This window comes from Suricata suricatta, chromosome 13, assembly GCF_006229205.1.
Source record: "Suricata suricatta isolate VVHF042 chromosome 13, meerkat_22Aug2017_6uvM2_HiC, whole genome shotgun sequence".
Taxonomy (NCBI): domain Eukaryota; kingdom Metazoa; phylum Chordata; class Mammalia; order Carnivora; family Herpestidae; genus Suricata; species Suricata suricatta.
This window is the reverse complement of record NC_043712.1, coordinates 19029694-19052431: the sequence shown is the minus strand read 5'-3', so window position 1 is coordinate 19052431 and position 22738 is coordinate 19029694. Positions and strand designations below refer to the sequence as shown.

The 22738-nt window shown below is 57.6% G+C and overlaps 1 protein-coding gene across 1 annotated transcript in view; it reads left to right on the top strand.

Moving 5' to 3' along the window:
- The window catches only part of COL27A1 (collagen type XXVII alpha 1 chain), a 125280-nt gene that overhangs the window by 87960 nt on the left and 14582 nt on the right, over positions 1–22738 (top strand). The window contains exons 34-49 of the mRNA XM_029919629.1: positions 267–320; positions 1774–1827; positions 3720–3773; positions 7915–8022; positions 12511–12564; positions 12681–12788; positions 13881–13934; positions 14807–14860; positions 17776–17832; positions 18018–18071; positions 18568–18621; positions 18943–18996; positions 19805–19858; positions 20138–20245; positions 20726–20833; positions 21652–21759. Of these exons, the coding sequence (XP_029775489.1) occupies positions 267–320; positions 1774–1827; positions 3720–3773; positions 7915–8022; positions 12511–12564; positions 12681–12788; positions 13881–13934; positions 14807–14860; positions 17776–17832; positions 18018–18071; positions 18568–18621; positions 18943–18996; positions 19805–19858; positions 20138–20245; positions 20726–20833; positions 21652–21759 (1137 nt within the window). The remainder of the gene's footprint in view (positions 1–266; positions 321–1773; positions 1828–3719; positions 3774–7914; positions 8023–12510; positions 12565–12680; positions 12789–13880; positions 13935–14806; positions 14861–17775; positions 17833–18017; positions 18072–18567; positions 18622–18942; positions 18997–19804; positions 19859–20137; positions 20246–20725; positions 20834–21651; positions 21760–22738) is intronic.

Genomic DNA, 22738 nt, shown 5'->3' with positions numbered 1-22738 from the left:
TGTGGTAAACAACACTCAGCGGGGGAAGGAGAGGGCTCCAGCAGCTTCTGGGTAGCCCTGAGTGTGGGCACCCTGGGTCCAAACCCCGCCCATGATCCCAGCTCCAAGCTTCAGGAAGGCAGCAGCCTGCTTCCAGCTCTGTGTCTCTCGTGCTATGTGACCTCAGGCACCTTCCTCGCCGTCTCTGGGCCTCCCCAAGTTATCTCCTCCCTTACAATCAGAGGCCAGCCCTTGCTGTAGGAAGGACCAATGTTGTTTTCTTGCAGGGACCACCTGGTGCAGTGGGAGAGCCGGGCCTTCCTGGGGAAGCCGGGATGAAGGTAAGGCAGGATGAAAGAGAAGAGGGACTTGTTGAAACGAGCGTCCGGCTAGCGGCCACATTCTCCCCACAGAAGAGAAACGGGCCTTTCTAGTGCGGGGATAATGAGTTCTCTGTGCTCCTGGCTGGGGAGCGGGTTCTGGCTATGGCCACAGTGAGGGGCCCGGCTGGCCCGGAGCCCCCGCCCCCTGCCCAGTGGTGTTTGCTCTGTGGCACCTGCCCCACGCGGGGGCGGCCGCTCCTCTTGGCCTCCCCTGATACCATCTGCATTTCAGCACCCGTGCCCCTCATTACCTGCCAGGAAACAGGCGCCCATTGATACCCGGGCTCCGGGGAGAGCCCCCCCCCACCAGGCAGGCCCCGGAGCCGATAAGCGGGGCTGACAGTCTGGGGGCCTTGTTAGGCAGGGCCAGGGGGTCTAGAAGGACCCCCCCCTTTGTCTGTGCTCGAGCCTCCCTGCCAGGTGGAGGGAGTTGGACCAGGCTTGGGACGTCAGTTGTTGGCTTAGTTCCAGAATCCTTTGCTCGAACAATGCGGAGAACCACCCCCTATGTAAAACAGACAGAAATGAGATCCTTCTGGTGGGGGCGGGGCTGGGGGCCCAGAGCCTCCCCCCTCCTTGGGCCCTTGGGGCATCAGTGTGGAGGGAGACTAATGTGCAGATGCCCACACGGTCATCTTCTGCGGGGCGGGGACCTTCATTCTGGCTCATTCAGGGCCTCTTCCTCCCCCGGGGTTTCTCCCCAAGGCTCTCAGGGAGGGTAAAGATGGTGGGCAGCCGGACTTACCATCCCTGTGTCTGATCTTCCCTGGAGTCAAACTACCCAGGTTTGGATCCCGGACCTGTCACTTATTAGCCTCAGGGATCTGGGCTAAGTTCCGTCACCCTGTGGTCCGTGGTGTCTTCTTCTGTAAAAGAAGATGCCTTTTCTGGCAGAGTCACTGTGAGAAATTAAATGGGAAATAAAGGGGCTCCTGGGTGGCTCAGTCGGTTGAGCGGCCGGCTTTGGCTCAGGTCAGATCTCACGTTTGTGGGTTCGAGCCCCGCGTCAGGCTCTGTGCAGACAGCTAGCTCAGAGCCTGGAGCCTGCTTCAGATTCTGTGTCTCCCTCTCTCTCTGCCCCTCCCCCTCTCATGCTCTGTCTCTTTCTGTATCAAAAATAAAACATTAAAAAAAGTTAAAAAAAAATAAATAAATGGGAAATAAAAAGCCACTTAGAACTGTGCTGCGTCCCCGTGAGCTTGATGGCAGCGGTGTCCCTGGTGGTCCTGGTGGGCCAGGGCTTCCATGGGGCAGAGGTTCTGTTGGCTTTTTACACCTTCGCTTTGGTCCTGGGCAAGAAGGTGCCTCCCCGGCTCCCCACCGGAATCAGAGCTGGCGAGACCTGGAGGGTGAGGTGGGGGCTGGGACTGGCCCTGCCCACCCCCACGGAGTGGTGCTTGGTTTCTCCTAGGGTGACCTTGGGCCTCTGGGCACCCCTGGGGAGCAGGGCCTCGTTGGGCAGCGGGTAAGTCGAAACAAATTCGTTCTCTCTGGGAAGCCACCCAAGGGGTGCTTGAGTGAGGGCGGGGACAGGGCTTCTCTCAACCTCCCTGAGCCTCAGGGGAGACCCTGAATTCCTACCGCCTCCTCCTGTCTGTCTCTCTGGCCGGGTCAGCGTTTCCACCTTGTAGCGGAGGTGCTCTTCAAAGAAAAGGATTCTATGGTCAAAGCGTTTGAGACTCACTGCATGCTCCGTGTTCCCTCTTATGTATTAGCAGTAGCATTTTCAAGGCTCTGAGAAGGCCTGCAGCCTAGAAATTGGTTCCTTTTGGATTACTCTGGGGTCCCCAAACTTAGTGACCTGTAAGCACTTTTATTGAAAAACACCTGTTTTTCATCCCTGAAAACCATTCTATAGAAGGTGATCTTCCCTTTTGCTGGAAGAAACCCACAAAGCTTTTCTTTCTCTACGAAGCATTGGGATGCCTCTCTGGCCACCTCTCTATGCCCTGTGCCCAGTTTATAAGGTCCCTGCCTGAGTGTGGCCTCCTGGGGTACTGGAAGGGGTACAAAACAGGCATCCTCAAGCCCCTGACGGCTGTAGAACGTGGGGTCCGGGAGGGAGGGGGAGTTAGCGTGTGCCTCCATTTTGGGGGGACACCAGGCCCAGCCCAAGCCCCCCTCATTTCTCACCTTGCCTATTTTTCCAATGCCTCGTGCTCCCCCCTGCCCTGAGTTAGCAGAGGCTCCGCAAACTGAGTTAAGACGCAGAATGCGTGAGAAAGACCACAAGGCAAGAGAGGAGGAGGGTGGAGCCTGACGCCGGGGGATGGCACACCCTGCGTGTCAGCGAGGGCTGATGGGCACAGGTTTCTGGGGGTGCCGTGTCATGAAGGGTCCCGAGGCTCCGCGTGGGCGTGGTAGGACTGAGCATGATGAGCGCTCACTTGATGCCCGCCATGCCAGGTGCGTCTCTCAGATCAGTGAGTAACTGGGGGCCTTGTCCTTGTGGGGCCACGTCCCCGTGGACCCATTAGTGACACCTGCCACGGGCACGGGAAGGGTGGACCTGCCCTGCCTCTGCCATCCCTGCGTCTCATGATTTCTGAGGCCCCTCAGGAGGTGCTGAACGGCCATAAGCGCTGAGAGCAAAGAGAGACCCGAACATGTGTGACGACCCTTTTGGGAACGGGCCGTGTTGGAGCGGGGACTGTGGAGACCCTAGCTGAGGGCCAGATGGGGGCTGGGGGCTTGGTATCCTTCCCAGACTTGCTGGCAAACAACAAAACAAAACAAAAAGAGTCTTAAGGTTGGCCTCACTTTCCTCATCTGAGAAATGGGATTCCCCCGAGGCCTTCCATGGGCGCTTGCTCCAGTTCCAGAAATAATGCCTCTAACGGCTGCCGTTGGCAGGGTGCTCAGACTGTGCCTTCCAGGAGCCCCCAAAGGAAGTGGTATTAGCCCAGGTTTCAGGGGAGAAGATCGGTGCCCCTGGGGGTGAGGTGGTTAGCTTGTGGTCACGCTGCCAGTGAATGGGCAGCCCAGGTGGGGGACTGAGGTCCGTGCGGCATCTAGCCTTTGTCGGCACGGGCAGCCCTGCTTTCCTGGCCAGCCAACTTGGACGCTTTGTAACTCATGCCCCCCCGTCTCCCCCACCCGACCAGGCCTGCCGACAGAGCAGGCGGCGGCTGGGGGTCTGCTCCTCCTCTCTGCAGAGGGTGCCTCGACCCTCCCCCCACCTCCGCTCGCTCACTAATTCTGCCACCGGTTACGGGGCACGTGCACTGTGCCAGGCGCGCCAGGGCCCTGCTGCCCGGAGACAGGGCTGGGGTCCTGCCCCAGGGAGGGGTGGAGGTAAAGGCACGTTGGGCTCCTCCCCAGCAACATCTCCTCATCTCTCCCCTCCACCCTTTCCAGGGAGAGCTGGGCCTCGAGGGTGACAGCGGCCCTGCAGGGCCCGATGGGGCGAAGGTAAGTATCCTTCTGCTGTAGGGTTGGGAGGGGAGGGGAGGAGACTGTTCTGGAACTGACGTCTACCTCTGCCCCCACTACCTCCCATCCAAGACCTACGTTTTCCCCCAGAAGCACCGTGTTCCCCTAAAGCTCTGACAGCAGACCTCTGGCTCCTAGTGAAGGCAGCCCTGTCCTGTACCTCAGCGTCCTTCCCCGCTCGGATGGGGGACTAGGAACCGTCCCCACCTTCCACGGCTCACTGCTGCCCTTCTCCTCAAAACTACAGCCTCTCTTGGTTAAGGGTAGTGCCTGGACACCCGCTCTGTGCCAGGCCCGGGGTCAGCAGCTTGGAGATCTGGGATCTTTCAAACATCCTAAAACATCGGGAAAATTGCGATCACCACCCATGACCTGTAAGCCACGACTTATGGTGGCCTAGTCACATGGGTATCAGGTACAATACTAAGCCCTTCGTATTGTGTCATACCTCAGTTAATGCTCCGGAATAAGTTCTGTCTTTAAATGAGGAAACGGAGATTCAGAGAGGTTAAGCAACTTGCCCAAGGACACACAGCTAGTAACTGGCACAGCCAAGACCCACGCCTCAGCTACCCCTTTGTACCGTGCGCCCAATCTAAAGGTAAAGAGACTGAGGCTCAGAAGGAGGCAGTGGGGGCACTCACCCAGAGTCTGTGGCTGAGTGGAGAATCCAAAAGTCAAACCCAGGGCTCCCTGGTACCAGTATGGGCCTAACCCTGCCCCACTGCATCCCATAGATTCCTCCATCAGTCCCAGAGGCTGGCACTTTCGGGAGGTGCTAGGGCTCCCCTGAGCCCTGGGGCAGGCGGGCACGGCTCTCTGACGTACTAGCTGCACCCCTAGCCCAGCCCTGTCCCTGGCCTCCAGCACTGGCCCAGCCCTGGAACAAGAGGTGGGCTTCTCCCAGGGCTGATCTGTCACTCAGTGACTCAGCTCCCCGGCCCAGGGTCCCAAGTGCCAGATCCCAGGATTCCCTTTGTCAGCCATTTACTCTCCTGTGACCTCACATAAGCAGCCCATCTCCAGGTCTCCACTCCCCCTGCCCTGTCCACATAGCTGCCGTGGGTCCTGGGCTTCCCCATCTACCAGGAAACCTCGATGAGGATGCTGCCGGCCCCTGGCTGGCTCGCATCTGCCTCTGGGTTTTCTTGCAAGGCTGAGAGCGCCCCCTGTCGGCCCTCCGTCTGCCTTCTCTCCTCTCCAACAAGGCTGCATCCTAGGATACAGCCAGGGCCTGGCTGGGGGGACCCGGAGCACTTGACTGCCCTCCACACCCTTTGCCAAATGTCTGCTTGAATGGCAGTGACCCTGAAGAACATTCTGGCTAAGATGCCCTGTGTACTCACCAGCTGCCTTCAGAGCTTTGCCTGAGCGAACCGATTCAGTCCCCCAGGCACCCTGTGAACTAGATTCGTTACCATCCCCACTTGACAGATGAGGACACTGAGGCACAATGGGAGGCCTCTCCCACCTCTGGACAGCCACCTTTCTTCTCCATGGGAGCTTGCTGAGGAGGGATGGGCGTGAGGGCTCGCGGGGGTGCAGGGGGCCTCACACTGTCTTTCCTGCTCTCTTATCCCAGCTCCTGGCCCTGGCTGCTTCCTCTTCTGCTCCCTTTCAAAGCCAGTTCTACTGTAGACCTCGGGCCAGAGTAGTGGCTCAGATGCGCAGTGTCTGGTCCCCACATGAATCCCAGGAGACCATCTGGTGTCGTTGGGGTGTTTGTCCAAGAATCACCTTCATGGTGAAAACCACCTGTCAGACGTGCACGGCGCTCAATAGTTGATACAGAGGGATTTCGTGCTGATTCTCTCTGTTGCGTTTGCTGAGCACCAGCAGATGGTGGTGGCGGCGGCGGTGCCTCTAGTAAAGCGGACTGTTACCCAGCGCACGCACCAGACACCTTGCTAGGCTACTTCTGTCCTCATAGTAACCCCTTGCTGCTTTTATTTTACAAATGAGGAAACTTGGGGTGCCTGGGTGGCTCAATTGAGCATCTGACTTCAGCTCAGGTCATGATCTCACGGTTCGTGGGTTCGAGACCCGCATCAGGCTCTGTGCTGACAGCTCGGAGCCTGGAGCCTGCTTCGGATTCTGTGTCTCCCTCTCTCTCTCTCTCTGCCCCTTCTCCACTCACACTCTGTCTCTATCAAAAATAAATAAGCATTAGAAAAAAAAAAGTAACCAATGAGGAAACTTGCCCAGAGTCACACAGCTATTAAGAGGTGGCAGCAAGATTTGAATTTAAGCGACATAACCTCAGGGGTGAGGGAAGTATTGTCCTCGGCACAGAGAACCTTGGAATTAGAAAGGCCCAGAACCCTAGGGACTCACCCATGCTCTGGCTTCCACGTGCTGCTGGGAAGTCTCCATCTCTCTCTGGGCCTTAGTTTCCCCATCTGTAAACGGAGACGGTTGAGCTGGACAACTTGTAAGACTTCTGAGCATTGGTGGATGTCCTAGGATTCTAGGATTCTCCAGGACCCCCCAGAGCCCATTCTGTAGGGGGTCCACCAGGACACCAGCCTTGCTGTGTGGGAGCCCCAGATGTGGAGGTCTGGGAAGCCCCTGCAGGGCTCAGGCTGAGGCCCCTCTCTGAAAACCAGCCCAGCTACCTGGAACAGGTAGAGGGCTTGGAGAGCAGGTGGCCAGAGATGACAAGCCAAAAGGGGACAAGCCAGAAGGGGAACCCTGAGGCTGGAGTCTGCAGGAGTCCCCTGGGCAGTGCCCTGTGTCCATGCCAAGCTTTGCTTGGAGTCTGAGAATCTCAGTGGGGCAGGGATCTCCGGAACCAACCTGTCCAACCCTCTCCTGGTGCCCAGATCTGCTCTGCACTGGCCCACACCTCTGCTTGGAGTGTCCCATCCATATCCAGGCTATCTCTGTACTCCTCCCCCTTGGGAAGTACCCACCCCCCTCAGCTGAGCTAGAAGCTTTCCCAACAGGCTCCTGCACCAGCCTCCTCTGCCCAGAGCCCAGGCCCAGTAGGTCTAACTCCTGCTCTCAGCGGATGCTCTCAGTCTCCAGCTTCATGCCTGCTGTACTCCAGTCTTGCTCTTGGACCCACAGCAGTGTATCAGCGTCCCTCCTAAAGGGTGGCACCGGGAAGCAGACCGACATTCCCCAGCCTTCCCCCAGTCTGGTCCCCGCCCGCCCTCCCTCCTGTCCAATGCTTCATACCCTTTCCCACGGGTCTCTCTGCACGGTCCCAGCTCAGCCACTTGCAGACCGGCCACAAGCCCCACCAGGCCTGCAGCCGTGATGGGGTGGCCTTCAGACAGGCACCACCCTGCTCCTCTGTGGCCACTGCTTGTACTGCACCCCTCACATTCCACTCTGCCCCAGCGGGCAACAGGGTATGCCCCAGCCGGGCACAGATCCTCCTGCCGGAACATGGCCCGGACGTGGCGAGCGTGGTGTAAGGGGTAACTGCTGTCCGCAGGACGGAGGCCGTGCTCTATGGCCGGCGGGAGCCAGGGCCGAGCCCACAGCTCGGGAAACGGTGCTCCCAAGAGAGTCAGACAGGAAAAGACAAAGACAAAGAGGATGGCACCGTGCAGCGCAGTTGGATTGTGCCTCTGAAGCTGCTAGCCAGCCTCACTGCCTTGTCACAGCCATTCCAATGGAAACTATGACCCGTTCTCATTGTTACCGGAAACGGTTTTCCTGGAAGCAGGGGTTGCAAGCGCAACTCAGAAAGATGGAGCTCGTTCAGAGAGGCAGGATTGGGTGAACGGTGTTCCTTTTTAAGAATGTCCTTCAGCATCTTAAGACTCCTGTCCTGTCCCCCCTGTGTGTGTGTGTGTGTGTGTGTGTGTGTGTGTGTGTGTGTTGGGGAGAAATAGCCGAGTCTCCCAAAGGCGCCCCCTTCCTGTGAACTCCATGGGGCAGAAGGCTCCCTCTGAGCCACTCCCTCACCGGCTCAGGCACCATGGTGAGGGTGTTCCCTGTGCCAGCCAGGCCATGCCCCCTGACCCTTTTGGCAGCTCCAGGAACCATCCGGGGAATCCAAGGGACGTCATGGACGTCCAAATGGAGCCCTGAGGTGTAGTGCCTCTGTTGGACTCAGTGACTAATATCTTCTCTCTCTCTCTCCCCTCCTTGTTCCCCTTTAACCTAGGGGGACAGGGGTGACCCTGGGCCTGATGGTGAACGTGGCGACAAGGGCCAGGAGGGACGGAAGGGCGAGGATGGGCCCCTCGGCCCTCCCGGTGTCCCTGGCATCCGGGTGAGTATGTGTGGCTCCGTGCCAGCCCTTGGGGCTTCTGGGTGAGGACACTGCTCGCGCCTGTTCAGGCAGCTGGATGGGAGGTCCCCTAAAGGCCTTCTGCTGTGATCCTTCCTCCTCCTGGGAGCTTCCCAGAGAGCCAGTCCGACCATATCCCCCCTCACCCCCCCCACACACCTAACACTCCCATGACTCCCAAGGGCCCTCAGACTAGCATCACACTCCTCAGTCTGGCTTCCACACCCTCCACAAGCCTGGCCCTGCTGACCTTGTCCCACATTCAGCCACACAGGATTTAGCAGTGAGGATCTAGCAGGAGGGGCACCAGCCCAGATTCTCCACTAGGAACTTGCTATGTGACTTTTCACTTGCCATTGCCCTCTCTGGGTCACATTCTTATTATGAGAGATTTGGAAGGAATGCGTACTGAGATCACTTTAGGTTCCAACATTCCAGAGCCTCTGTCTTAGTAAACTTTTGAGTATCGTGGTTGTGGGGTGGGCAGCAACATGTGGCAGAAATAGCCCTGGGCCTAGAGTCCAAAGGTTAAGTTCTTGCTTGAGCCCCCACTGTCTGTGAGGCAGATAGATCTTCAAAGAGTCGATGAAGCTTTGGAAAGGAAAGTGCTTTATCGTACATGCCAGAAAATCAATATTGTTTTTAAGAATTTGGGGGAGGGAATGATTGGAAGCTGCTGGGGGTGGTGATGGTAGTGGTAGTAATATTGGTGGTTGGGTGCAGGCAGTGCACCCAGTGATGATAATGGTGATGGTGATGGTGGAGGTGACAGTATTGGCGATGGTGGTGATGGTGGAGATAGTGATGATGGTGGAGATGGTGATGATGATGGTGATGGTAATGGTGACAATGGTGGACATGGTGAGGATGATAGTGGTAATGATGATGGTGATGGTTTTGATGGTGGTGGTGGTGATAGTGGTGGAGATGGTGATGATGGTGGTGACAGTGATAATGATGGAGATGGTGGAGATAGTGATGATGATAATGATGGTGACAATGGTGGAGAAGGTGATGGTAGTAATGGTGGAGATGGTGATAATGGTGGTGGTGATGGAAATGGTAGTGATGATGGTGGAGATGGTGGTGGAGATGGTGATGATGGTGGAGATGGTGAGGATGGTGGTGTTATGGTGATGATGATGGAGATGGTGATGATGATGGTGATGGTGGTGGTGATGGTGGTAGTGGAGATGATTAGGATGGTGGTAGTGATGGTGGTGGTGATGATGGTGGTGGCAACACTGGTGATGGTGATGGCAGTGGCAGCAGTTGGCAGTGGTGGTGACAGTGGCCATAGTGATGGGGACAGTGGCGGTGGTGGTGGTAGCAGCATTAATGTCCATATTTTGCCGTCTCTACCAATTTTCATACGCTGGAACTGGAAAGAGATTCGCTGGGGCCAGACAGAGCGTGTTTTGGGTGGCAGAGGTGGTGAGAGGCTTGTACTTGAGTCTCCTTGGCATCAGGGCTACAGGACAAGTATCTCCCACTCTGGCCAGGAAACAGTGGAGTATTTAAAAATAGAATTTTATGAGCCATCAGAGCCTTTCCAGAAATATATCTACATGGATGGGGGCCCAGCAAAAGTCTTCATTCTGGCCCCACAGCCTCACCCCACTGGCTGCTCCAGCCCTTACTCAGGATTTCCCACACCACGAGGGATGCTCCCAGCGGAGAGCGCCCGTCAGAACAAGTGGCTGGCCGCCAGGTCCTGGGGGAGACTCCCGGTGTCCCGGCCCTGTGCTGAATTCTTCAGGGCTGAATTCTTCAGGGCTGACTCATTTCTCCTCCTGACAAGGGATCAGCCATAGCAATCACCTCAGTGTCCTGAAAGATTCCACCAGTCCCTGGGTCGTGATTTCACAGTTGCCCAGAAATGACCATCCTGGGACAGGGGTGCCCCAGCCACTGAAGGCCCACATCCCACTCTACCCTGGTTGGGTAACCTGTGGACAGGGCCTTCATCTCACTGAGCCTATTTCTTTGACTCTAAAATGGAATAAAGAATCCCTTCCTCCCAACCCTGTGGCCAGAATTGGACGAGGGATGATACAGAACGAAGACACAGTGCCTGGCCCATGGTGGAAGCCGTGACGCTTGTCACTCTTTTTTATTGAAGGGCAAAAGACCTTGACCTTGCTAGTACAGCCTGTCCAGTAGAAACAGAAGACAAGCACATGAGTAATTTAAAATTTCTTAGTACTCACATTTTAAAAGTGTAAAAAGAAGTGGGTGAAATAAAGTTTAATAGTGTATTTTATTGAGCCCGATATATCTAAAATAGTAACATTTACAACATATAATCAATATAAAAATCATTAGTAAGGCATCTTGCATCCTTTTTTTTTGGTGCTAAATCTATGAAATCTGATGTGTGATTTACTCTTACAGCGCATCTCAGTTCGGATGCTAAATTTTCATTGGAAATACTTGATCTGTATTTAGATTTCATGAAATATACTGCTATACCGCTGGAAATGTAGATTCATGCCCCCACATTATTCCAGACATACTTAAAAGTTTTATAATAACGGAATGGTCAGTTTTAAAGTTTAATTTTATATTAAAATTAAATTGAATTAAGAATTTGGTCCGTCTGTCCTAGAAGCCACATTTCAAGTGCTCGGTAACCTGGTGTGGGGAGGGGCCACCGTAGTAGACAGTGCAAAAGCTAGTTCAAGACCTTTATATTAGAAGTGGAGAAAGTGAGGGCCTCTGGGTGGCACAGTCCGTTAAGGGTTTGACTTCGGCTCGGGTCATGGTCTCCCAGTCTGTGAGTTCGAGCCCCGTGTCGGGTTCTGTGCTGCCAACTCAGAGCATGGAGCCTGATTCAGGACACAGATTCTGTGTCTCCCTCTCTCTCTGCCTCTCCACCGCTCGTGCTCAGTCTCTCTCTCAAAAATAAGTAAACATTAAAAAATTAAAAAAAAAAAGAAGTGGGGAAGCTGAGGCACACAAAAGAGGAAGGGATTGTCCAGGGTAAGCACCAGGATCCAGGGCAGTCTGTGGTGCTTCCAAGAACACTGTCTGCTCCTTCCAGAGGTCCCAGAGTGGACTAACTGGCGGTTCCCTTAGAGACATGCTTTCGCCATGTTTTATCTTTTGAGCAGACATCTCTCCCTTGCACTAAATCAGAGCCAGCCTCCCTGTAATTTCTCTGCCCCCCCTCGAACTCACAGACTGGGAGACCACGACCTGAGCCGAAGTGAGACCCTTAACGGACTGTGCCACCCAGAGGCCCTCACTTTCTCCACTTCTAATATAAAGGTCTTGAACTAGCTTTTGCACTGTCTACTACGCAGTTCCAGAAATCTGCGGACAGAAATCAAGTCCCTCTGGGTTAGCCCATGGGTTTCCTGGTTCCTCTAAGATCCCGTCTCCCTGCCCTTCCTCCACCACAGGTAGTCAGTATCTATTCCAAGTTGGGGCCATCACCTCTCTCGTTCTACAGCAAGTACCTCTGTTAATGTAGTCATAGGGATTGAATCAAACTAGCTCTTTAGTGTTTGCCAAGAATGTAGGTGTTTTTGTCCGAGCTCCCCTTGAGGTTTGGGCCTGGAGAGAATTGTCTTCTGTGGGCCGTCAGGATGTCCTTTCCAAACCAGAAACACTCCCTGCCGCACCCCTACATCCCAACCCAGCGTGGCTCAGGGCTGGGATTCTCTTCTCTCCCTCTCTTATATTCACACATGCACACTTACACACACTCACTCACCCCGCTGAGGGGCCCTGACCGGGGCAGGGCGAGGGAGAGCTGCATTATGGGATGCCCTTTGGGGGAGGGGGCACAGCGGCCTGTTGGAGGGAGTGGCCTGGGTACCCCAGTGGGAGAGCGGGGAAGGGCTGCTGACCTTCCCGGCACAATGCCCCACTGTGACGATCCCCTCCAACTCCAAGCCCCAGGGGAAGGAGGGAGATCCTGTCAGTGGGACACGGCCTCAAGGATTGTCAGAAGTGAGCCCCAGTGTCTTAGAGATGAAGGGGGTGCCTTGTATCATCAGTGGGTACCCTGAGCCCCGGACGTGGACTCAGACACAGCAGCAGTTGACTCGGTTCTGGGCAAGTCCCTTCACCTTCCGGAAGTGCAGAAGTCACCATGGGGGGGAGGAGGCCATGATCAGGCCTAAGGCTCAGCGTGGCTAGGAGGCTGGAACAGTGTGTGGCAAAGGGGGTGCAGAGGGCTGTCCCAATGGCGCCTAGCAGCCGCCAGGAAAGGGGCGTTTATCCAGTGCTCACTGGGCCAGGTGGCTGCTGAGCACAAGCGGGTTGAATTCTCAGCTCTGTGAGGCATACAGGACCCCTGTCCCCACGTTGCAGACAAGCCTCCCATCACAGGAAGTGAGGTCGCATTCAAGGTCACGGGGGCGTTGAACGCCAGGTGGGCTTTGAACCCAGGCAGGCTGCCCTCAGAGCTAGGGTGCTAACCTTCCATACCTCTCACCCTCCTTTCCCTCCTTCTCCCCTCAGGGTCCAGAAGGAAACCCAGGGAAGCAAGGCGAGAAGGGCCGGACAGGAGCCAAGGTGGGTGCCCCGCGTCCCCGGGCCATGGCCTCCCCAGGCCCTCCTCCCCTCTTCCTACCCTCCCCACCCCCACCTCGTGCTGGGACTTGGTGACAGCACTGTGTCTCCTGCTGCAGGGTGCCAAGGGCTACCAAGGACAGCTGGGTGACATGGGCGTCCCTGGAGACCCTGGACCCCCCGGCACCCCAGGCCCTAAGGGGTCCCGGGGCAGCCTGGGACCAACGGTGAGAGCTCCCTGGATGGGGTGGGTAGGCTCAGGCACAGAGCAGAGGGGGGTGGGTGAGGGCAGAAAGAGAGGTACCGCCAGCTCTACCCTTCAGCTAAGCCTCTGGGTGTCCCTTGTCCTGGCCACTTCTGAACCGTGGATCCCTCTGGGAGCCTGCCGAAGCCACAGCCTCTCTCCTTGGAAAAGGACCCACAGGACCAAGTGTTCAGTTTGGAGGGGGCGGTGGGTCTTCTGAAGGCCCTTACAGACCCAGATTAAGAAGCCCCATGTTAGGGAGGGAGAGGGGACCAGCCCCTCGGGAGTGTTTTTAGGAACAAGGAGTTTGCCCACCGGAAATAGACCCAGGAGGTTCAGGGTAGAGGTGCTGCGGATCTCTGGGTGACTCTTGGGGTGTCCCGGCCTGTCGCTGGCCTATCCTGAAGGGGGGCCCCTGGGGCTCTGACAGGCGCAGAGGGGGGACGCCAGGAGGAGGCAGACAGGGGCCGGCATCTTCACGCCGCCAGTGTGCACGGATCAGCCGCTGAGCTGCTTTGTGGCACTTACCAGTGTCCACAGCGCACATGTCCCCACCGCGGCTGATTTCAGGCCGCCACCATGATGCCACTGCATGTGCACGTGTGGGAGAGGCTCGGGGTGGGGTGTGCTGTGTGCACGTGTGGGAGAGACGCGGGAGTGTGTGTCGTCTGGTATTTCCGCTGCACAGACTCCACGGGCGGGGATCTGCAAGGGCGTGGATAATAGCAGAATGTAGTTAAAGTTATCAGGAAGAGATGAGTTTGGAATATTTATCATCTTTGTTTTTAATATAATTGATTTAACTGTAAATTCATATCTTCATTTTTTTATAGTGGTTCTGCTTAATAATTGGCTCACAAAAGCGAAGGCAGTTTAGCCTGTGGCTGTCATGAACCACTGGAGCTGGGAGGAGGAAGGGCTGGAGGGAGGAGAGGAGCTCAGGGAGGAGGGGCAGATGGCACTCGCTCTCCAGCCTGCTTCTGGGCCGCGGGTGTGCCGGGCTGCTGGGCTGACCTGGGCGGGAGCTGCTGGGAGAACCCTACCCAGTGCTAACTCGGCTCTGCTCCTCCCCTAGGGAGCCCCAGGACGGATGGGGGCCCAAGGAGAACCAGGACTGGCTGGCTATGATGTAAGAACATCTCACCTACCCCCTTCTGGAATTCTGTCCTGCAGACCGGGACCCAGGAGTGCCTCGGCTTCAGCCCCCACCACCTCCCTGCTGCGGGCGTGTGCTCACAGAGCAGAGTGGGGGTCAGAGACCCCCTGGGGGCTGGGCAGGGCTGGGTGGACTGAAGCACCATCCCCCTCCGCAAGCCCCCACCGAGTCCGTCCTTCCCATGGTGATGCAGGCGCACTTCCTGTCTGGGCATCACACCTGCTGTCTGCGGAGGGGAAGCGTCTTAGGCCGGTTTTGCCTCCGAGCTGGCACCCCTGTGAGAGCGGCTGAGCCAAACCCACGTTGCACATCAGAGAGGCTCGGGGCTGGCTCAGAAAGGGAAACTGAGGCTAATGGTTGTGTGGGCAAGGCCTGAAAGCTTGTTAGGTTGGAAGGTGGGATCCAGTGTCTGGAGCAGGAGAGGGAGAGGAGGGACAGGGCGAACGACATGGGAACTGGAAGGGGGGCCGTGGGACCATGGGGGAGATCTGCATACGTGCTTCTCACCACGGCCTGGGGGAGCCCACTGAGGCCGGCATTTTGGCCCTGGCCCTGCCCCCACTGACACAGTGGGTCTCAGATCTGTCCCCAGGTCTCCTCCAGCCTCCTTCGAGCAGCACCCCTGAACACCCAAGCAGGCACACCCCTTAGAGGTGTGCCGGTGACCGACCTGGCTTGTCTGGGAGGCCAGGCCCCAGCTCAGGGTCACACAGCAAAGTGGGGCAGAGCCAGGACCCAAGCTTACAGCCAGATTCTCCCCTTCCCAGTTCCCGTCCTCCATCACTGTGCCTCTCAAGTCCTCCCTCACCGGACACTCTCACCTCTTGTCATCTTGTTTCCTGCAGGGACACAAAGGCGTCATGGGCCCCCTCGGACCTCCGGGACCAAAGGGCGAAAAGGTGGGTGCTCAGTCCTGGGAAGCAGGTCCTCCCTGCAGTTAGTCCCTGGGACACCGTGGCTGGGGTCATGCAGAAGGTCACGGTCAGCTCAGCTGAGCTCATACCACACCTGCCAGGAGCCATTAGACCTACGTTCATTCAAGCCAGAGGTCCTGGCCCTCAGGTCTGTGCCCAGCACCCAGGTCCTGCCTGCCCGCGGCTCCCAGTCGAGCAGGGGAATAGACCCCAGTCATGTATCGACTGGAAAGGCAGTCCCATCGTCTGCGTGAGCGTGGAATTGAAGCCTTGCTTAGGACCGAGACCACCCAGTGAGAGCCAGCAGAGGGCTTAGGACAGAGAGCGAAGCCAGCCTTTCAGAGCCAGGAAGGAGCCACCGAGCAGAAGGAGGGCGTGTCCGTTTCCCACCCCTCGGCTCCAGCTTTGGTAGAAGACAGGAATAGACAGAAAAAAGCTTGCGGATGGTTGTGCCTTGCCACCCTGTGCAGGTGGGGACATGAGCCAGAGGGCCGCGGCATGGATCCCAGGTCACATTCCGAGGCAGCCCCAAGCTGGCCCCGGGCCCAGGCCCTTGAGCTCCGAGTCCGCTGCTCTTGCCTCCCTTCTGCCCCGAAGGCTCAGGCTGAATGCCTCGGAGCAGGCGGCCTGCTGCTGCCTCCTTGTCCCCCAGCCTCCCCAGCCCTCCTCTCTTTTGCCGAGTCAGCTACCCGCTAACTACACCCCGCTGCCTGGTGAACCGCCCTGGCCTGGCTTGCTGTGCAGCTGGCCCCCTCCTCCTGCTTGGAGAAGAGATCTGCAATCAGTGGGCTCCCACATCCCACAGGAAGCTGCAGGAAGTGCCACTCAGCACCCCGTGTCCCGCCTCAGCCCTCACGGCCTGCCACGGCTGGCCCACAAGGAGTTAACATGGACCCTGCAACATGTGGGAGGCTCCCTCCAACCTGCCTGCAGCCCCAGACCCAGTTCCTGCGGCTGCTGAGAATGGGAGCCTAATCCTAAACCTGCCCTGGGTCTGCTGGGGCCCTTGGGTGGGGCCCCAGGGTTCCCTGAACCTTGAGAGCCTCGTCTGTTAAGTGGGTGGGAAGGTGGCAGGACCAGGATGCAGGCTGATGCCACGAGGTGCACCTGTAGCCGGAAACACGCACTTAGATGAGCTGATAGGTTGTTCAGCTTGCGAAGTCCCTGTGGGGCGTGTGTCTACAAAGGTGGTGTCCGGAGGGATTGGAGATGAGACTCGTGGGGACGGGGGGCAGGGGAGCGGAGGAGATCTGTATGGCTGGCTTTTGGGTCCGACCACCCCTTGATTTCTGTGTGGCTTTGGCTAAGACCTTTCTTTCCCTGGGCCTCAGCGTCCCCGTCTATACAATGGGCCAATAGTCACAGCAGTGTAGGAGTGTGAAATGGACTCTGGGAAACCCCTCATGAAGTGTTGGGCACACGGAGTGCCCAAGGTAGACACCGCCCCCTTCTCCAAGGCGCCCTCGTCCAGCTGCCTCGCCCACGGTGGGACCGAGACTTGGGACGAAGAGCCCTAGAGAGAAGTCAGGGACGAGAGGGAATCCCCACTCCCTGGGCCACTCCCCCGGGTACAATTGGTTCTGAGCCTCGGATGAGTCCTCCCCACCCCCCCCTTCAGTCTCTGCCCACAGCAGCCACAGAGGCCTCGGGCCAAGGGACTGCAGCTGCCAGGCCTCAGCACTGATTTGGGCCTGGGACAGGCTCCAGCCCCGGGGACGGCTCCTGCTGCCTCCCAGACCTCCCTTTTAGTCCCTGCCAGCCTCGAGAGGGCCCAGGGGTGCCCCGGCCAGTGCCACCTGCACCCCCACAACACTGGTCGTCTGTGGCTAGAACACTCTGGGCCCTGAGGTTCTGTCACTCACTGCCCCCCTTACCCCTTCCCTGTAGCACATGGCACCCGGCCTCCCGCCTTGGTGGTGGACCGGGGCCAGGGCGGCCTGCCAGGGTTCCAGGGCCTCTGCTCGGACCCCTCCTCCTCTTCCACCTCTTCCAATCTCTCCGGCTACCTCCTTGCCGCACATCACCCCTGCTGCTGTTGCCAGCAGCGCCCAATTTCACGGCTGTCTGAGCCCCCACTGTATGGGACCTTCCCTCCCGGGGCCCTCAGACCAACGCCGCAAGGCATCACTGGCCTGCTCTGCAGACAGGAGTCTGTCTGATGGACAAGACCTCCAGACCGGCCCAAGGCTGAGGGCAACCTGGGGCAGCCCAGGGCCTTCTCTGGGGTTTTCTGGCCACGTCCGTCCAGCAAAGGTCAGAGAAAGGGACTCTTATTAGAGGCTGGACGATGGAGCAGCTCACATCACCTCTCTGTGCCTCAGTGTCCTGAGCTGTAAAATGGGGAGAATGATACACCTGCCGCAGAGGCCTGTTGGAAGCCCTCAGCCAGTGTGTGTGCCTGGCCGGTGGGGGTGCCCAGGGCTGCCGGCTGTTGGAACTATCGTCGCTCCCTGCGGAACACCACACGGGGACTTCTCGTGTTGTTTTCCAGAACCCTCATCCTCACTCCTGGGTATCACCGCTGTCTCTTTGCCCCCCGTCACCCCCACTCCCCAGCTGAGACCAAGGACTCTGGGATGGGAAGGGACCTGCTGAGAGTCTGAGCAGCTGCTCCTGGGCAAAGCTGGGTGTGACCAAGGTCTCTGCCTGAGCCACCTGGGCTTACAGCCTGAGGGCACCAACTTGGAGGTGCCCAGCAGGGCGGACAGTAAAGAGCGCTATGCTGGTTGCAGGTCCAAGTCTGCCCCTTCCCTCTCTGGCTTCGGTCTCCCCATCTGTAACCTGAAGGAGGCTGGACTTCCTCTCTGATGCAGGCCCTTTCCGCTCTGTGTGGAGTATCTAGAATTCCCCTGAAGTCACCAGGGGCGGGGAGTGTGTTTTAAAGCCCGTTGTGTCCACAGGGAGAGCAGGGCGAGGACGGCAAGGCCGAGGGGCCCCCTGGGCCACCTGGAGATCGGGTAAGCCCCCCTTCCTGTCCCCTGGACCACTGCCAAGGTGGAGCCCTGGCTTCTTGCTGTGGGCAGGGGAAGGGGGAGGCTGGCAGGGGTGAGGCTGCTGCCAGCTTGAGAGCAGGTGGCCAGTGAGACCCAGGTCTGCATCCCCTGCACCTGGTGGCTCATATTTTGTTGTCCTTGTCATTCAGGGCCCTGTAGGTGATCGAGGAGACCGTGGGGAGCCGGGGGACCCTGGATACCCTGTAAGTATCAGAGCTCCTCCCGCTGGCGGCATCCAGCATGTTCTGCAAGGGCATTTCTCAGTCATTGGCACCCTGGCCGGGCAACAGCTGTCACCAAGAGACAAGCCCTCCCTCCCACCGTTAGTGCCCGGCTCGAAGCACAGACCCCCTGAAAGACGGCTCAGGCCTGACCTCATGCTGACAGTGGGGACGGTCGGAGGGAGAAGATAGGATGGGAGATGGAGACCCCTATCCTCACAGGGCCTCAGTCTCCCCATCGTGGCCGGGAACGGCTCTCCCAACAGAAGCAGTGAGTGGACCCCCAGCAGGCTCTGCCCCTGCCTTATTCTCTCGGGCAGGGACCCACAGCTTTGCAGATTAGCAAGCTCAGAGAGGGGACAATGACTCATGGCTAGGAAGACCAAGGGCTTGGGGAACTCCTTCAAGCCGCAAGCTGCCCCTGTCTCCCCAGCCCTGCCAGGATGGGTCCCCTCACCAGTCTCTCCTTGGCTTCCAGGGACAGGAGGGTGTGCAAGGCCTCCGTGGAGACCCAGGCCAACAGGGCCTACCTGTGAGTGGTGCTTCCTGCCCTGCCCCTCCCCCCCCCCCCCCCCCCCCCCCCCCCCCCCCCCCCCCCCCCCCCCCCGCCCCGGGCCCTGGAGGTGGATGGGCAGCAGTAGGGGAAGTGATGGCTCCTTTAAAGTGCAAAGGGACCCTCCGTGTGGGACAGCCTGGGGCAGTCCCCTCTTGTTCCTCCTGCCCTGATGCTGAGGGCAGCCCGGGAGCCCGCACCCCCAAACCCCTCCCACCCTCCCCCTCCAGGCGGACACTGGCTGCCCTCCCCAGGAGAGAGTCCTGGGGCTGCTTTGCATCACCTCACCTTGGTTTGCAGGGGCATCCAGGACCCCGGGGACGGCCAGGACCCAAAGGATCGAAAGGGGATAAGGTGAGAGGGCTGGTGTCCACCAGGGAGCCTGGGAGAGGGCAGGCACTGGCCCAGGCACAGAACAAGTGGGAGGCTGGGCTGGTCTGCACCCTGCACGGTGCTTCAGGTCATGATCTCTTTGCTTCCAAGGACCTGAGGCAGGGATGGGGGTGGGGGGGATTACCAGCCCCGAATGCGGGGCCTCCAGGAGGAGGACCACCTGTGCAGCCAGCAGTGGGAGTCTAGAGCCAGAGCCACCTCTCTTGCTGCCATAACCATTCTGTGGAAGAAATATTGGGGCAGCAGGGGGTCTGCAGGAAGAGAGGGGGCCAGCGATGCTGGTGGAGGGAACTGACAGGTAGTTAGAGGAACTTCCTGTCTTGTACCCAGAGCCCTATGTGTGCCTCCGCTGAGGTTGGGTGCTGTCTTAATGCCCTCAACCTTCCCCCTCCCCCTCCCATCCTCCCATCCCTGTCCCCCGCCACTCCAGGCAGCAGGAATATAGCCACACTCTTGAGGATCAAAGGAGCTCGTGGGCTCAGGCTCCCCCTAGGAAACTGCAGGTGCCTAGACCCTCTGTAGCAACGAGAGCCAGTGGGGGCCCAGGGCCCAGAGCAGGGGCCGTGATGACACGGGCGGCTTCCAAGGCCAGCCTGCGCTGGGCTTCTAGGCCAGGACACTTGCACCCATGTGCAGATTCAGACGCTGAGGCCCAAGAGGTAGATGTACAGGCCCCGAGGGCCCCGCAATCTCTCAGCACCCGTTCCAGAGCTCTTAGGGCTCTGTCCTCTTCCGGGCACCCTCCACCATGTGCCCCTTGATTTTCCAGGGACCAAAGGGAAAGCAAGGCAAGGCGGGGGCACCTGGACGAAGGGGAATTCAGGTGAGTGACCGACAGTCGGCTCTCTCCCGCCTGCCTCCTTGCCCTCCCCAGAAACCCACACCAGCTTCTTTTTTAATGATTATTTATTTTTGAGAGAGAGAGAGGAGGGGAGGGACAGAGAGAGGGGGAAGCAGGCTCCAGGCTCTGAGCTGTCAGCACAGAGCCTGACATGGGGCCTGAACCCACGAACTGCGAGATCATGACCCCTGAGCCCAAGTTGGACGATCAACCAACTGAGCCACCCGGGTACCCCATCACAAACTTCTTTTATACCCCCAGGGCCTGCAGGGGCTGCCCGGGCCTCGGGGTGTGGTAGGGAGACAGGGCCCCGAGGGTGTGGCTGGACCCGACGGATTTCCTGGCCGGGATGGTCAAGCAGGACAGCAGGTGAGCAGGAGCTAACAGGCGGTGTCATGTATGAGACAAGACATGTTGTGTGTGTTGAGGCGGGGTGGGGGGAGGGGGTGTCTGCCATGGGCCGTGCGCCGGGAGAAGCAGGCTTGGAAACTTGGATGGGGCAGAACCAACATATCCGGAAGTTTCCTGCTTGGGCAATCGCCTTGGCCCTTGGGGCCTGGGAATGTGGCCCTTCTGGCTGGCTGTGTCTGCATCCAGAGGGTCCTCCCCCTCGGGTGCAGAGAACCTCTGCGTTTAAGGTCCCTCCTCCTCCCTACCTGCAAATCTGCAGCTCCCAGTGTTTCACTGGCCCAGCCCTCCTCACACACGGGCAGGGTGACCTCCCCCTGGAGTCTGACCCGTCCTGCTCCAGGTCCACCCAGAGCTCCCCAGGACTCGGAACCATTCTGCCCCCTTGGTTACCTATTTCCTGAAACACAAGAGACCCTCTGTTGCCCTCTTTCTTTACAGGGGGAACAGGGAGATGACGGGGACCCTGGCCCCATGGGCCCTGCTGGGAAGAGAGGAAATCCAGGTGTGGCTGGCTTGCCTGGAGCACAGGGGCCCCCAGGATTCAAGGTCAGAAGCTTGTCAATCCACTTACCCACCCCTGCACCCTTTCAGACTTGATTCTAATCATAAGAACCCTTGTGAAAATGGAGTTCATGTCGCTGGCATTTCGCAGGGTCCCTGCCCCAAATTTACAGGAAAGTTTATCCATCTTGCTAAATAAAGGCGCCCTGCAAAGCAGGTCATAAAACAGGCAAACTGGTTATTGAACTGTCCTTGGGCGCCCTCTTGTGGGCCTTTGTGGAACAAAGGCAAGGTAGTGCTCGCAGCCAGAACTTTCTTCCAAAAGGCTTCTTTTAAGAAAGCTTCCCTGAGGCTCCCTGAGCTCACCTGACTGGGGAGGCAGTTCCGAGTCAGTCTGAGCCCAGGACTAGACACAGAAGGGATGGCTGAGCTGGATGAAGCAGACATGGCTCCTCTTGCCCTCCCCTGCTTGAGGTTGAGTTGGGGAGCGGCTGGAACCCTTTGCGGGAACAGCAGGCAGAGGGAGAGGTGGCCTTGGCCCGGGGAGGGTTTAGGTGAGGAGAGAAGGGGAGGAACAGCTAGAGCAGGGGTGTGGGGTGGGAACTTCATGGTCTGCTGGGAGGAAACAGGGTGGGGAATGGAGGAGAAGTGGGAGCTTGAATTCCAGAGTGAGGAAAAGAGGCTGTCCTCTCAAGGAGGCTGAAACTCTGAGCCCCCACCAGGCCTGCACCTGAGCCCCAGCATCCTGAGATGCCAACAGACCCTGTGGAATCATGGTTCTGTCTCTCTGGGCCCTCCCTGCGCCTCCCCTAAAACCATTTTCCCCTTTGGTCATTTGGTGTGTGTGTGTGTTTTTTTTTAAGGGTGAAAGTGGATTGCCTGGGCAGCTGGGTCCCCCTGGCAAACGAGGGACAGCGGGGGGAACTGGGCTTCCTGGGAGCCAGGGGGCGCCTGGATCCAAAGGCCAGCCGGTGAGTGAGCCCCAGGGAGCAGAGACGTCCTCACACATGTGCACACAAACACTCACGTTCACACGTGCACACGCAGGCCCAGATCCCCCGGCCTGCTCTGTGACAAGCGCAGGGCACCACCCTCTCTGGGCACCAGAGACTCCTCGGCCTCCTCTGAGCAGGGCAGTGGGAGGGAGGAGGCTCAAAATGAGATCTGAGTGGTCCCTTCAAAATGGGGAGAAGTGGATCTCAACCTGAACCTGAACTGTGTATCTATTTATGAAAGCTAATCCGTGGCTTAAAAAGCATCTCACAAGGAACACTCTGGGCTCAGATGACTTCAGTGGAGAATTCTAGCAAAAGTTTATGGAAAAAGTAATATGGATTCTATATAAACCCTTCTAGAAAATTGAAAAGGGGGACGACTTCCCAACATATTCAATGACGCTAACATTACAAAGACATTGTAATGAAATTACAGACCATCTACCTCATAAGTATGGATACAAACGTTCTCAACACAATTCCAGAAATACCAATCGAGGAAATATGAAAAAGATAGTACATCGAGACCAAATGCAGGGCACCAGGTGGCTCAGTTGGTTGAGCGTCTGATTGGTTGAGCATCCGAACCTTGATTTTGGCTCAGGTCATGATCTCGTAGTTGTGGGTCAAACCCTGGGTAGGGCTCTGTGCTGAGCATAGAGCTTTCTTAAGATTCTCTCTCTCCCTTCTTCCTCTGCCCCTCTCCCCTGCTCGCTCTTGCGCTCTCTCTCTCTCTCTCTCTCTCTCTCAAAACAAAAACAAAAACAAAAAGTGAGTATTATCCCCGGAATGTAAGGATGGTATAACATTTGAAAATAAGTCAATATAATTTGCTATATTAACAAACTGGAAAAGAAAACGCACTTGATCATTTTAGTAGATGCAAGAAAAGCCATTGAGAAAATGCAGCTCCATTTCTGACGAAAGCGCTCAGCAAATTTGATACCGAAAAGGA